Genomic DNA, 16,028 nt, shown 5'->3' with positions numbered 1-16,028 from the left:
GCCCCCACCCCACTCCGGCCTATCACCCTCACCTTGACCTCCCTCCACCTATCGCATTTCCAAAGCCCCTCCCCCAAGTCCCTCCTCCCTACCTTTTTATCTTAGCCTGCTGGACACACTTTCCTCATTCCTGAAGAAGGGCTTATGCCCGAAACGTCGATTCTCCTGTTCCTTGGATGCTGCCTGACCTGCTGCGCTTTTCCAGCAACACATTTTCAGCTATTGGAATTATCAACTGATTTTGATACTGTCGTAAGTCCATCAAGAATTTGCAGAATAATGCCAGCTACTGACTTTACTGTTAAGCAAGTAGCAGTATGAAGCCCAACAAATGGCAGGTGCTCAAAATACAATTAAAACAGGATCAAAATGAAGGCATCCATAAAAGGACATTCCAAATGAATGGTGTGATTTTTGCTGAACCTGAAGTGGGATATATTGACGGAACAATCTGGAAGAGGAAGAAACTTAGATATGGTGATCCATTTGTGGACAAATATGTAGGAAACAATAATAAGAGACTTTGAGGATCACTTATGTGAGTTTCATTCCAAAAACAATAGTGTGTGTTCTGTGTAAATTTTAGTCCTTTCTACTACAATAATATAAAAGAAATTGGTGATCTGTGCATTCAGGAGAGGGTAATGAATGCATATTATTACTCCTGACTCCACTAACTTCTCTCCCTTCTCATAAGAAAAAAAACTAGCTTCTTCTGTGAGTGATCCTCCTTGGGAGACTGGGCAGTGTTTTACCAGCAGCAGCTACACTTGTGGCACTGTCGAGAACAGATGCTTTCTGATCTCTGGATGACCATTAGCAGCTGGAACTTCCTCAATCTGGGTCCTACTTCCAGGTAAAGGCCTGCCAACAGCCAATCACTTGCCTGATAGCTGGAAGATCTGGCATACCTTTCTATCTATACAGGCCATGGTTCCCCCATTCCAAACTCTCTTGTTTTCAGACTAAGATGATCCCGAGCATGACATACCTTAAAGTAAACTGCAGAGTGACATGCATCATGAGATAGATTGTCCATGTAGGGGGAAATAGTAGTTTAAAGGCCAATAGCTTGTTGGGTTTTCAATTTTGCAATTGGTAGAGCAGCTAAATAAAAGTTGATATATTATGATCCATATGAGTCCGATGATGGTCATCTTGTAACATGATCTCAATGAGCATGGATTTTTCAAATGTAATTTGAAACTTGAGTATCCATGCTGAACCTGATGTGCAACCAAGCAGAAAGAATCCAACAAAATACAGAACTAGGCCATTCAAACCATTGAGGTTGTACTGACATCTTGAAACAGCTATCAAACTAGTTCCATACCCAATTTTATGGCCAACATTTACCCCTCTCCCAACATTACTATAAATACTTATCTGGTCTGTGTAATCTTATATTCAAATTTGCCCCTGTGTTTTTTATGTTACAAAAATGACTACACTTCAAATGTACTACTTAAAGTTGTGAAAAGTTTGGAAATGCAAGTTTTTATTTTCTTCCAGTCTTCTATGTCACCAGCTGGCATTAAGTAGTTAGTTGTTCCTGCAATCCATCGTAACTAAAAATCTTCTGTCAATCAGGTGGGGAGGAGCAACTGATGTGGGTTTCTTTCCTTAAGTAATTTAGAACCTTGATGTTTGTTTTCCAGATACTTGTGCGGTTTTGAGGACTATTGCAAGTCAGCTAACATTCAATTTTCCACATCACTGCAAGAGAATGTTCAAAAAGAAAAAGAGAAGAAAGAATGTGAAAAAGATCATGGCAACCTTGATCATAAAGAGGAGAAAGAAAAGGTCGAAAATGCTAAACGAGCAACAGTTGAACTTGAAAATGAGAGTGAATGCAAAAGCATTCATGATGATGATGATGATGAACTAAAGGATCAGGAAACAAAATCACTGAAGGTAAATACTGAATAATGTTTAGTTTCATTCTTGTGTGTTGGATATGACATTCTGAAATTGCTTCAGAACACTTAAGTGATCTGGATTTCCTTTAAATTACCTCCCCTTAAAGGTGATGATGACAATTGACAGCTGTTCCTTTTAATCTTCAGCAATACAAATGACTGTCCTTCAGTTAAATGAATGTGTTAAAATGCTGCAAATGTGAAGAACAAACAAAAGTTGTGATGTTGATTCAATTTTGAAATATCTAATTATGGAACTCTTCTTCTTGGCTAGAAGTACTGGGGTTGTCTTGCTTATATCAGGGATTTTAATGAATATTTAGTTGCAGGATTTCAAATCATGAAGAGTTATGACAGAGTAAGTAGGGAGAAGCTGTTTGAGGTGGCAGAAGTGTCAGTCACCAGAAGACACAGATATAAGGAAATTGACCATAAAAAAAAAGTACATTGAGGAATATCCCTTATGTAGCAAGTTGTGATGATTTGGAATAAAGGCGCATGAAAACAAATTCAGTACTAACTTTGAAATGGGGACTGGATAAATACTTTTTGCAGAAGAAGTTGCAGAGCGATAGAGGAAGGACTGGGGAGTAATGCTAACTAGAGCACTGCACAATATGCCATCCTCCTGTTTTGTAACATTCAATGAATCTATGATTGACAATTTTAGCTTAACAGTATGAGGAATAAGAACAGGAGAAGACCATGCAGCTCCTTGAACCTGCTCTGCCATTCAGTATAATCACAGTTGATCATTGGCCTTGTCTCCACATTCATGTCCAACTTCACTTCTGTCTCTTAATAACCCTTGATTCCTTCAGAGACCAAAGATCTGGCTTAGCTTAAAGTATATGGCTGTTTGAGGTCAATACTACCACTAGGTGGAGCACTCAGTGTCAATGCACAGAAAAAAATGTTACAAATGAAATTGTCATAGTCACTGCCAAGCAACTGTGCAGCAGCTGCCTCTGATCAAGATTTACTATCTGTATATTTACAATGCAAACGCTGCAGTGTTCCTGGTGATGTTAAGAATGGAGTTGCTGTGATTAGGTGGTAGGCATAGTGATGTCACTTCACATGCTCAGATGCCGTCAGATTTCCCATTTTGCACTTGCACACTGTGGTGACATCAATTGCATATGTGCAGAGGTATGCCGGTAGTCCTGGTGCTGGAGACTGATGTCACAGCGTCATAGGTGCGTGCAACTGTATGTATTTGATGGCTCATGGCATCAATCTTTTATGTGGCTCTGCATTTCCAGCATTAGGAAGACACGCTCTGTAGAAGTATTCAATAATAGAGCATCCACAGCCCTGTGGGTAAAGAATTCAGAGCCCTCTGAATGAGGAAATTTCTCCTCATCTGTTTTAAGTGTTTGATGCTTTGTCCTGAGATCATTCACCTCTTCTAACTTCCCAGCGAGAGAAAACAAAATTCTGTTATCTATCCTGGCAGGTCCTTTCAGAATATTTTGTTTCAATCAATTATTGTTGTTTCTCAAATCTCCAATGGAAACATGCCCAACCAGCTTAACCTTTCCTTTTATAAGACCATGCTTTCATCCCAGGAATCCACTGAATGAATATTCCCTGAATTCTTTGCAAGTGTATGCTTATTTAAATATGGAGACCAGAACTGTGCATGATGCTATAGTGACAGTCTTACCAATTCCCTGTACTGTAAAGACCAACATTCCATTTGCCCTCCTAATTATTTCAGTACTTCCCTATTCACATTTTGTGACTCCTGTGCTCAACACCCAGATCCCTCTATACCACAGTATTCTGCAGTATCACGTCAGTTAACTAATATTTTGCTATTCTGTTTTGCCTGCCAAAATGGACAACTTTACATTTTCCCACATTAAATTGGATCTGTCAAATTCTTGGCTGCTTCCTTAACCCATCTATATCCCTTTGCAGGCTTTCTGAAATTGTCATAGTTGAGATGGGTATCTAACTCAGCTCTACAATCTGGTTTCCATCCTGTAATAGCCTTCTTGCTCTGTTTTCATTGGGGACATGGACTAGGATGAGCCTGTTGCTTCCAGATAGAGGTGTAAGGTGGCAATAGAGGTGGGCAGATGTCAAAACCAGAGTATTAGAAAACTTGTCTTTGTTTATTAGGTCAAATTCTAATCATGGTTATTAAGCCCTCTTGCTCTCATCTGCCTACCTGCCTCTCATGCCTCCTCATTATCTCCCATGCTTATTCCAAGCCTGCACCATAATACCAGTGCATCCTTTATTGCAATTGTCCAGTATCCATTGTGCTCAAAACTCAGAAGCCATCTGACCATATTGGCAGGCCTTTGTAATGCTCATGAAATTAAAAAAGGACAAACATTCTGCATTCCCTTTAATTGACAAAATTTGCCAGAAATGGGGATAGTGGCAGGAATCCCAGAAACTGGGCCTGCTTGTCACTTTATTTAGGACCTCTGCCTCCATGTCAACACAAAGATGCAAAACAAATCTGAATTTTGATCTTCCTCACAATTTTCCTTCCTACCTGTTTTTGTGTCATCAGCAAATTTAGGTACAATACCTACGTAGATCAGTTCATGTAAGACATTACCACAGATCATAAATAGTTGAGACCCCAGCACTTGTAGAAAACTTTTTCCTGTTTTTGTTTCTTAGTTTGTTTTCATGCTTTAATTTCTCCTCTTCAGTACTGTGTCATTATAAATTACCAGGTTTAAAATAGCCCGCTCACTGTTTGATTCTGAGATAAAATGTTCTAAGAAGCTGTCCTGAATTCACTTCATCCTACATTGTAGTTACTGTGAGGGACCTATAAAGTACTCTCATCAGTGACTTATTCCTTTTGTTATTTCTCATCATCTAAACTGAATAATCCTGAGCCATTTTGCATGACTGTACTGATCATCCTTTATTAACAGAGATTTTCCTTTTTCTTTCTTTCTATCCTTCCAACATATCGATTTTGCCGACAATATTTACTTCCTGGCCTTGGCTATTACTTTCTTTCCAACTGTGTTGCAGTATCACCTCAAAAGCATATATTTCTATTTGTGCTTTTAGTTCAACCATCTTATTGCAAATGCTACTTGAGCTTATACTATTTTTATAGATGTGACCTTTTTGCTGGGGCTGTCATATTTGTAAGCTATGTCCTTTCCTGTTATTTTTTGGCTCCGAGAGTAATTCCAAGATTACTTTTATACTAACTTTCTCAGTCCTACCTGTGTAGTTTGTACCCATGTGGACCATGACAAATGGATCCCTTTCCTCAAGTTCTCATTCCTCTTCACCTGAGGATAGGTCTTTAACTTTGACACCAGGTAAGGAACACAGCCTTTGAACCTCACTTTTCAACTTCAGAGAGCAGTATATATTTCCCTAACCATCCCCTATCTCGCTTTGCTCCTTCTCCAAAAAGGCACTCACCCAATCCAACACAATGCCCATCATTTCAGTGGTCCTCAGCTCTACAATGCTGTGGTCATTTTGTTTATCCTCCCTGCAGTGCCTCTTCCCATCCAGACGAGAAGCAAGAACATCATACTAAGGCAAAGGTTCCTCCATTGCTGCCTTCACTTTCTCCAAACCTGCCTCACTTATGAGTCACTCCCATCTATTCCACACCACAGATCAAATCTGAAGTACAGAGTCTCAGTGGTCTGTCTATCTTGTGGAATATCGCACTGAGGTAACTTCTCCCCTCTTTTTGATTGTTTTTTTAAATTCACCCATGAGCTGAGACGCTGCAAACATTGCGCAGCACAGGACTTACAGAATACTTGATTTTAAGACACAATCATATCTCTTAGGTTTGGAAGAAGTTTGGAGATGGTCAATGGTCAGGGACTGCAGCTGAGAATGTAACTTTTAAAAAGGTTTTGTGACTTGCATAACATGGACACTGAGGGACTTAACAAATAATCAAGGTATTTTTCAATGTATAATTTCAGTTACATCATACTGTGGACTTTTGCTATAAATTCTGTGTCTTACAATTGTGTCCTCCACAACCACCTGATGAAGGAGCGTCTCTCCGAAAACTAGTGATACCAATTAAACCTGTTGGATTATAACCTGGTGTTGTGTGATTTTTAACTTAGTACACCCCAGTCCAACACCGGGGTCTCCAAATCAAGCAGAAAATAGCACTTGCTGCTTTTCTACCACTATCTTGGTCCACTTTATCCAATTTGTGACTAAATAAAATGCTAGTAATGCGGCAGCTTATTCACGTGAACCCACCCAGAAACAGGAAGTGTGTATCTGCCTCCTCATTCTCCACGGTTAATAAATAGTAGTATTCTCGTCTCAGAGTTTAAAAAGTCATGGCTTCAAGGCTCACCTGTGAATTCAAGCAGCCAGCACTTGAGAAATAATATACTGTTTTACAGAAGTTGATAAACTCCCCTTAGAACAATGTAAAAGATTCCATGGAAGTAACTAAGGAAGAGCATTGGAATTCTTAGTAGTGTCCTGCCAGCATTTGTCCGTCTGTCAGAATGACCAGTTAGCCCCACATACAGACTGAACTGTTATGTATTTCATTGTTGTTTGTGCAATTTGCTGTTTGCAAATCGTGGTTTTTAAATGGTGTGTATAGATTCATTGTCTCCTTCATAACTGTTGTGTTTATATACATCATAATATACTCCTTGAAGCGTAGTCACTATTAATTCCTCTGTGCTACAAAATTCTTTGCTTCGATTCTTCTGTGGCTCTGCATATGGCTGACTTTCTGTTGAAGATCTTGTGCCTTGGCTCAGTATTGATAGCTCTGGGAAAACATATTGCATTCAGAACAGGAAAGTACTGAGTTTGATCACAGTTTGAGTCATTCCTCCCTGAAAAATTAAACCAGCTAACTATTTATAAACTCGGAACCAGATTATCTGTCAAGAATGAATGATTATTCATCTGAAAATGAAGCAGTTTAATGTGTTTTTTTTTCCTAATAAGCTGCTAATGTCACATGGGCTCACATGAAAGAAGAAACACATTACAATTTCTGCAATGCCTGGGAGCAGGTCACCCACCAGCTAGTTGAAAAGAAAATAGGCCTGCACATTTTGCTGCATTTAACCAAGTTGTTTTATCTTCTCAGACGCGAAAGAAGTATCCATCGGAAATTCCAGTACAGATTCCAGACTCCAGAAAAGACAGCAGCAAAGTGAAAACTGAAGACTGTGAAGAAAGCAAAGGAAATCAAATCAATAGTGTGAAAGACTTTACCAGATGTAAAACTGAAGAGTTAAAAACAGAAAAATTGGAAAATAATGGAAAACAGGGGTGAGTATTTGATCATTTAATATTACAACCTCACATCTAACTGCTTGTCCTTGTTAAGTTGCACTAAATATTACATGATCATTTGATGTAAATCTGATGTTTTTAAATCATGGGATGACACGTCAGCTGAATTTGTTAAAGGAGCCCATTTTGATTGGCCTGGAACAGGAATGTAACATTCAAAACATTCTTCCACAGCTTGTAACAGTGAAATAGGATGCAAAATTGTCGTCACCATCAATGTAAGCTTTACTTCTAAGTTACAACCTTTTAGAAAGGCCTTTGTAATTGGCATGATGGACCTTGCTTCTGTCAGGCATTAATATTCCTGCCGGTTGGAAGGCAATAAGCAAGTGGACAGACTTCAATAAGAATTGTGTGTGTTTGCTGTCAGAAATGTTTCAAGTGATAGAGGGAAGTAGAGAAAGATATGAGGGGGATAGAGACACATGGTGAGGAGAGACAGGGCGGTAGATGTATGCGCAGATTATGTATGTGTCTATATATAATTACATACATAGATCTCTCCATCGAATATATCCATGAGATAGTGAGATATGGATAGAGAGATTGTGAGCGACACGGTGAAAACTGATTCGGATGAAGATGGGGCTGATCATAGAAATCACAGTTGTTAACCTGTTGTTGAACCGCTCTAAATGTTGGTTCTGCTGCAAAATGAGCAGTTAGAAAAACCAATCAAATCAGCTGATCACTGACTAATGAAGAAGGCAATTCCATTGTCTTTTTTTTTCCAATTGGGATGTATAGTGGCAGTAATACAAATTGAAAAGATTGTGACTGGGATCTTGAAATTTGAACGAAGAACTGTATGAATAAGCATAATGGTGAAGTAGTCAACTCTGTCCAGTAACACCCACATAGGCATAATTTAAGTTTGAGATTAGAAAAGCTGCTGGAGACAGCAATATAAGTAATTCAGCACAGGTAACTACTAAAATCAGAGACTGGAATCTCAGCACAAGAATAGCTAATAATACAGTGAGGTTGGGTATAAGAGGTGATGATGATTTGGTGTTTTCTTGCCTTGAAAGGTTTGAGAGGCACTTGACAGAAAACTTGCCATAATGTTTGTCCTGACTTTATTGAATGGATTGTGAATTAAACCAAATGTGAGGATTGATTTGCTCAAATTTATTTTAGCTTTTAGTATTGTTACTTCCTATCCTTCAGTCAATTAAAGTGCAAACAAGACTTGGTTCTAATTATACAGGTGATTACTTTAATCAGAAACCCATTTTAAACTCCCTGTAGAATGCATGTTGCAGTGTAGAACCATTTGTGCTCCTGTTGTACAGGAGACACCTTAGAGCACGTTTCAGGGCAGGTAAAAGAAAGGAAGAAAAAGAGGGAGAAGTAGAGAATAGCGCAAATGATAGCCTCTACCAAAGGGCAGAAAATTTATTTTCCTCTTTTTTACTTTTTGTATAACCTATTTTTCTAATCAACCTGCTCAGATATCATACACCTCTGGAACAGGTGGGACTTGAACCTAGGCCTCCCTGTTTAGAGAGGCTCCACTGCACCACCAGAAGGGCCCTAAATATGGAACACTTGGTGAATTTGCATGTCATCCATGCTATCCTACTCTGTGTCATTCCAATTTTAGTATTGCTAAAGCTTTTCATCAGGAGTTGCTTTAATGGAATAATAATACTTGCACTCAAGATTTGAGTGTTATGTTGTAAAGGACGCCATGTTACTTGTGAAATTTTCCTAGTTTCTTGGATCTGTAAGTTTTGGAGTTTGTCAGCCCAATAGAATGAGCTTGGAGGTATGGAAAAGAATGCACTGCCTGTCACCCTGACATTTTTACCAGCTATGGGAGATGTGAAGGTTGCTGTCCCACCCAGAATTCAATTGTCACTCAAGAGGCCCCATCTTTGTGCCACTGGCATTGTGCCAGCTGCAGGTGGGTCCTCCACCAGTTGTAGAGACTGCTTGGAGAACCATGGCAGCTCCCTGTTGTTGGGGTGGTTTGCCTGAACAGGTACTGTGGCCCACAGGCTACGATGACTGCCCAACAGCAACACTCTGTCGTTTTCCCTTACTAACCTCCACTCTCACTCCTCACCAGAGCATGCCTGATTGCCCTGGTGACCCCCAAATCTACCATCTTGCCGTAAGGGTGCCGTCCAGCTCTGCAGCTCTCAGCTGGGTGCAGTCCCAGCAGTTGTCACCACTCCTGATGGTGCTGTCAATAGCAACAGGCTGCCAGCCCTCTGATTGAGAACTCCTGAGGATGGGATCCTCCTTTTTTTTTTGAAAAGGGATGGAAGGCCCAAGGACAGCCTAAAATACAGCTGAAAATCTTTCATATGGCCTATGATTTCTGAATCATCATCATCGGCATTGTCAAATGCGGCACGGTGGCACAGTGGTTAGCACTGTTGCCTCACAGCGCCAGAGACCCGGGTTCAATTCCCGACTCAGGCAACTGACTGTGTGGAGTTTGCACGTTCTCCCCGTGTCTGCGTGGGTTTCCTCCGGGTGCTCCGGTTTCCTCCCACAGTCCAAAGATGTGCAGGGTCAGGTGAATTGGCCATGCTAAATTGCCCGTAGTGTTAGGTAAGGGGTAAATGTAGGGGTATGGGTGGGTTGCGCTTCGGCGGGTCGGTGTGGACTTGTTGGGCCAAAGGGCCTGTTTCCACATTGTAATGTAATCTAATCTAATCAAAGTTCAGCCTGTTGTGTTTAATGCCACATTTATCTGCATTTTCATTAAATTGTTGATTCTGTCTGATAAAAGTGCTCTGATTTTAAGCTGTGATTGTCAGTGTGTCATCAGTGCTATGATAAGTCTTTTCCAAACCTTCAAGACTGCAAAATATATCGCCAGGACAAACCAATAACTCAAAATAAAAGTGGAGTTTGGATTGAGTTGCCTGACGTTAGAGGTTATGATAGATGTGCTCACAGAGTCTAGATTAGAGTGGTGCTGGAAAAGCACAGCAGGTCAGGCAGCATCAGAGGATCTAGACTCTGGTTTCCAGCATCTGCAGTCCTTTTTTTACCTAGATGTGCTCACAGGTTTGGTGGGGTAAGAGCTAGTGTTCAGGACCTTTCCTCACCCTGTTCTGTGTCTACTTCGTGTCTCTGATCCATTCATCTAAGTATCTCGAGGAAAATAAATTTCAAGTTTTCACCAATCCTTTTTAGACTTTCTGGTGATTATGATACTTAAATATTTGTGAAATTTCCAAATCTTGCAACAAATAATTCATGAAGTATTATCATTATATGCTCACTTTCTCGGAGACAGGGGATTTTCTGGCTCTCCCATTTGTCTGTGTCCTAGAGGGATATGACTTGGGCCTCAGTTGATTGCACCAGTGCAAACCTAGCTAGATAGAAGTTAAAAACATTACATGAAAGCACTTTTTAAATTGTATTTTTAAACTATTGCAACATTTTAAGGATTAAAATTATACACAATTAGTTATTAATCGTTTGATGCTCTCTGGATCCATTTTGAGCATAAGTTCTAATGTTTGCATCATACTAATCAGGGAAAGTGTTAAGGGTGTCTGAGTTTTGGCAGAGAACCAAGTATGACAATATGATGCACCACTAAATAACTGTGATGAACTTTATTGTAAATATGAAGTATAACAAAAGGCAATTGTTAACTTTTTTTGTGAAACACACAAATGTTTTTCATTTATCTGGGGTTAGAGACGAAAGCAGTAAAGAGGATGAGGAAGATGAAGAGGATGAGGAAAATGAAGAGGAGGAAGATGATGATGAAGAGAGGGAAGAGGAGGAGGAGGAGGAAGAATTTGAGTGCTATCCAGCAGGAATGAAAGTTCAAGTGAGATATGGTCGAGGAAGAAACCAGAAGTTGTATGAAGCGAGCATTAAAGATTGTGATGTAGAGGGTGGAATGGTCCTGTACCTGGTGCATTACTGTGGCTGGAATGTGAGGTGAGTTAAAAGTTAGAAATCACATATCTCCCTTTGAGCTGTCCAAGGGGAATGCCATGCAGAATAAGTTATTGCATTGTATGGCCTCCTGTTTTACTGTCGCTTCTCCAGTAAGTTATGTTGTCCTTCTAGATGGTTGTCTTGAAATTTGTCGAATTTGATGGGCAACTTGCCTCCCTCCCTCTTCCTCTCCCCTGCTCATTCCCTCACTCACCATTCTCCCCCCCCCCCCCTCCCCCCACATTGCTCACCCCATCTTTGCCTCCTGCTCACCCATCCCAGTTGGTGTAAATCTTAACTTAATTTATACTTTTTTAAGTAAAAGAGAAGCTTCAATGCTAGTAGCCTCATTGAGTATTTTACTACATGTGCCAAAAAATGGCCTTTTGTATTAGCCGTAACACTTTAATTCTGAACGAAAGGCTTTAGAGACATTTAAAAATATTCTTCATGGTAATGACATTGAGTGGGCAGTTTCAGCTATCTAGGTCCCTTGGGTCCATTGGGTGTAGATAACTGAAAGTATGGCTATGAATGGTGGTGCAATGAAAGCTGGACTATGCAAAATGGCAGAATTAGAAGAATGCAGAGGTCATATTCTGTGTGACTCTACATACTAGTAAACTGAAGCACAAATGGGAATGGAAGGAAGGAGAGTCAAACTCTGGGCATGCTTTCATGAGCACACTAAACACTTGTTACATTTAGCTTGGATTCTTAGTGCTAATGTAGCTATCATTTGGATCTATTTTGGAACTTGTGGTAATCAATGATAGACTTCCTGTTACAGCATTTTTTTTCAACCTTGGAGGTCTAAATATGTTAGCACATTGCACTGCAACTGTCTATGTATAATTTTCTCCATTCATTGTAACATGGATCATTCCAGTGTTTTATAAGTACCAGTGTTTTTTCATGTGGAAAGACTTAAAAAGAAGCTGAGGGGCAACATTTTCATGCAGAGGATGGTGCTTATATGGAATGAGCTTCCAGAGGATGTAGTGGAGGCTGGTGCAATTACCACATTGAGGCATCTGGATGGGTATATGAATGGGAGGGGTTTGAAGGGATGTGGGCCAAATGCAGGCAAATGGGACTAGATTAATTTAGGATATCTGGTCTGCATGGGCGAGTTGGACTGAAGGGTCTGTTTCCATGCAGTACTTTCTATGACTACATCAATTTCCATGGACAGCAGTTACAGGCCGTAGTTACAATTGGGCACCAATTTGTTAACATAGTGCGTTACAGATAAAGCTTGTAAAATATTTTTCAAAAATGTAAATGACCATCCTTCCTTCATGAAACAAACTGCTTCGAATGATAGAGTCCGTTCATTTTGTTACTCTGATTCTATTTTGCAAACTAAAAATAGACCAGTGGATTTAAACCATGTTGTGTACACAATGTTCCCTTGTTTCTTGGACAAAAAATTGATATGAGATCAGAAAAGATATTATAAATGATGACTAAAAACTTGGCCATAGATGTAGGTTAAGAAGGATATTAAAGGAGAACAGAGAGCAATAGAGATGGAAAAAGAGGAAATTCCACTGCCCAAACGGCTGAATGTACAACTGCCAATAATGAAACCATGAAGGTTAGGGATATGTAAGAGGCCAAAACTAGAGGATGATGAAGATCTTGATACATTGTAGGATTGAAAAGAGGTTACAGAGAGAAGGAGGGGTGAGGCCGTGGAAAAATTTGAAAATGAGGTTGAGAATTTTAAAATCAAGGTACTGCATACTAAGGTTGGTGAGCACAGCCCTCGATGCAAATTGGGATATGGGCAGCAGAGTTTTAATCAGTTTAAGTTTGCAGAGTATGCGAGATGCAAGGGCAGCCTCCAGCAATATTTGGAGATGCCTGAGCTATGCTAAGATTTGGCTGTAAAGATGTAACGTGGAGGACAGTAGGTGTAAAATAATGTTATTTCCCCCCAACAAGTATCAGTGCAGATTTTGCTCGGTCACTGATCTGAAATGGGACATTTGGAGACTATTGAGAGAAAGATCAGAACAGTTGCATCTCATACTGAAGCGCTATTAGAAATTAATCTAACAACAGATTTCAGGCTGTTCCTTATAGCAAAGGCAAGTACGAAGGTGAATCATTTTGTGAAAGTTAATTGGAGAGGGCTGGGTGAAAGTAATCCAGTTATCCTGGTTAAATGTAAAAATCTTCAAAGTTATTTCAAAATGTAATAGATTTTCCTAAATCTCCCCAACTTTCCTGAGTGTTTGTAATGGTCAATGGAATAGACTGTTTATATGAAGAGATGGTGGGGAATGCTTTGATAATAAGTTGAATCTGCTACTTGTACAGATTCTGGTACACTGTTTTACAAGTGGACAACAAAGCAACTTGATGACGCCATCAAGTCTATTTAAATTATACAAATGTTATAAAGGGAAATAAAACTCCATAAAAGCCATTTTGCACCAGCGTTCCATTTACTATCTGAGCCATTCACTAATGACATGATTATGTTTTTCATTCCAGTTAAACTGCTTCACAAAAGATTGGTCCATTGTTAACAGCTGTAATAATACTTTCCAAAGTTTCACTTGCAATATCTGGCTTTAACAGACCATTTAACGGAAACTGCATTTTGAAAATGTTGTGCTTGTTTTTATGTTGACTTGTTTAATATAAGTGCCCTGTTGTAAATGAACTTTGTTTTATCAGCAGCGTTTCAATGTTTGTTCTAACCTGCTGCACATTTGAAATGCATCATCTAGTCATTTTCAATTAAGTAGAAGTCTTCTGCCTTCCAAAGTGCAATTAGCTAATTTTGTAAAGCAGTGATGGTGCTACGAGTTAAATACACCGAACTTCATTTCCAACAAGGAGCACATAATGAAGGTGTGACTACAGTCTGAATGTTCAAGCACAGCCGTTTGGAGGTTCTGAATGTACCCCTCATGTTTGCTTGTAATCTGCTCTGTCTTTCTAACATTACTGGAGCTTGTACTTTGTTTTTGTCTGTCAGGTACGATGAATGGATTAAGGCAGAAAAAATAGTGCGACCTGCAGACAAAAATGTCCCAAAAATTAAACACAGAAAGAAAATAAAGGTAAGCACAGTGGCATGTGGCCATCCTTAGCCAGACAGCTAAGGTTACCATGAAATGCTCTCCATCTCAACCTCTCCCAATGCCTGAGACATGGTGACCCTCGGATTAAATCCAGCAATTGTCTCTTTAATGAGATAGCAGCCCTCTGGTCTGTTGGGAATATGGTGACGTTACCTGTAGCTGAGAAAATAATATACTAATTAAACAGTGCAAGTACTTTGCAAGGAACAAATACATGGTAGACAGCAATAGATTTTTTGAATACAAAGGGAATTGAGGGCTGTGGTGAAAATGGAGATGAGAGACAAAATCAACCAGAATCATATTAAATTGCTTACTACTTATATTTCCTACCTTCATAAAGAGACAAACTATAATCGCAAAGACTCTTGTGTCTTATAAAGAATTTCTATATCAGGATCTCAATTCTGTGGAATTGTAGCAAGACTGATGCCCTGAATTTTAAAATAATATAGAATCTACAATTTGGAAACATACCACTCAGCCTAACCTGTCTATGTTTGAGTCTATTCTCTACGTGAGCAGTTGTTCTAAACCTACTTGCCTTTTTGGTCCACATTCCTTTATTCCCCTTCCATTCAACCTGACATGGTTTGTGCTTCAATCATTAAATATGATACTGCAATCCACAACTTCCCATATTCGATATACAAAAGGGAACGTTCTACTCTTTGTCCTTAGAAAGAGTCCTTATTCCTTGAGCCCCCCAGTATACTCAATATGTAGGAACAGTTGATCCCTTCATGGTTTTAAACACGTTTTTGAGTTATCTTTTAACTTCCTCTGTTCTGAGCAAAAAGTACCAATTTTTCATCATTTAAGTGTTTCCACGTAGCCCAACATGGTAATGGTAAACTGTGTCTGTTACCTATGACCTCTATGCTAGCTCAACATCTTTAATATTGTGTGAAGCCCAAAGTAAAATTGATAGATAAATGAATTACTCGTCTTGATTTTCACTTGAACTCCCCAGGAGATGGCAGATCTTTGGGGCTTGCTGAAGTGACCACTTTTGGTATATGAATCTTGATTGGGAGACATTTAATCATAGACACAAAAGACCAGTACAGAACCTTTGTGGGCGGCACGGTGGCACAGTGGTTAGCACTGCTGCCTCGCAGCGCCAGAGACCCGGGTTCAATTCCCGCCTCAGGCGACTGACTGTGTGGAGTTTGCACATTCTCCCCGTGTCTGCGTGGGTTTCCTCCGGGTGCTCCGGTTTCCTCCCACCGTCCAAAGATGTGCAGGTCAGGTGAATTGGCCATGTTAAATTGTCCGTAGTGTTAGGTAAGGGGTAAATGTAGGGGTATGGGTGGTTTGCGCTTCGGCGGGTCGGTGTGGACTTGTTGGGCCGAAGGGCCTGTTTCCACACTGTAAAGTCATCTAATCTAATCTAAAAAAAACACTCAGTTAATATGCAAGATGAACATTTTCCAGCATGGCTCACTGGATAAATAGAAGTAACTTGGCTTTATTCAGATCCCCTCAAAACATCAGGACACTCCAAAGCACATTACAGCCATTAAAGTCCTTTTGAAATCACTGTTGTAATACAACAGCCTTAATTTGCACACAGCAAGACCCCACAACCAGCAGTGTGAACGGATAACCTGTTTTAAGTGATCGTGATCAGTGCTAACCAAGGATATTGGAGCGAACTTCCCTGCTCCTGTCAAGTAATGGATCTTTTACATTGACCTAAAGACAGAACTGGGGCGCTATATAACATCTCACCCAAAAGGCTGATATAGAAACAGAGCACCGTAGAAAATAGAAGAAATTGTTA

The 16,028-nt window shown here is 39.9% G+C and overlaps 1 protein-coding gene across 3 annotated transcripts in view; it reads left to right on the top strand.

Moving 5' to 3' along the window:
• Positions 1-14,266, top strand: part of arid4b (AT-rich interaction domain 4B) — a 143,444-nt gene extending 129,178 nt beyond the window's left edge. For 2 of the 3 annotated variants that reach the window (XM_043679845.1, XM_043679834.1), the window contains 4 exons: positions 1,659-1,914; positions 7,012-7,196; positions 10,893-11,141; positions 14,137-14,266. In XM_043679845.1, coding sequence (XP_043535780.1) covers positions 1,659-1,914; positions 7,012-7,196; positions 10,893-11,141; positions 14,137-14,251 — 805 coding nt within the window. In that variant the 3' untranslated portion in view covers positions 14,252-14,266. The remainder of the gene's footprint in view (positions 1-1,658; positions 1,915-7,011; positions 7,197-10,892; positions 11,142-14,136) is intronic. The other variant, XM_043679852.1, reaches the window with a different exon arrangement.
• Positions 14,267-16,028: the final 1,762 nt, after the last annotated feature.

The sequence above is a fragment of the Chiloscyllium plagiosum genome, chromosome 3, assembly GCF_004010195.1.
Source record: "Chiloscyllium plagiosum isolate BGI_BamShark_2017 chromosome 3, ASM401019v2, whole genome shotgun sequence".
Taxonomy (NCBI): domain Eukaryota; kingdom Metazoa; phylum Chordata; class Chondrichthyes; order Orectolobiformes; family Hemiscylliidae; genus Chiloscyllium; species Chiloscyllium plagiosum.
The sequence above is the reverse complement of the archived record's forward strand: the minus strand, read 5'-3'. Positions and strand labels throughout refer to the sequence as shown.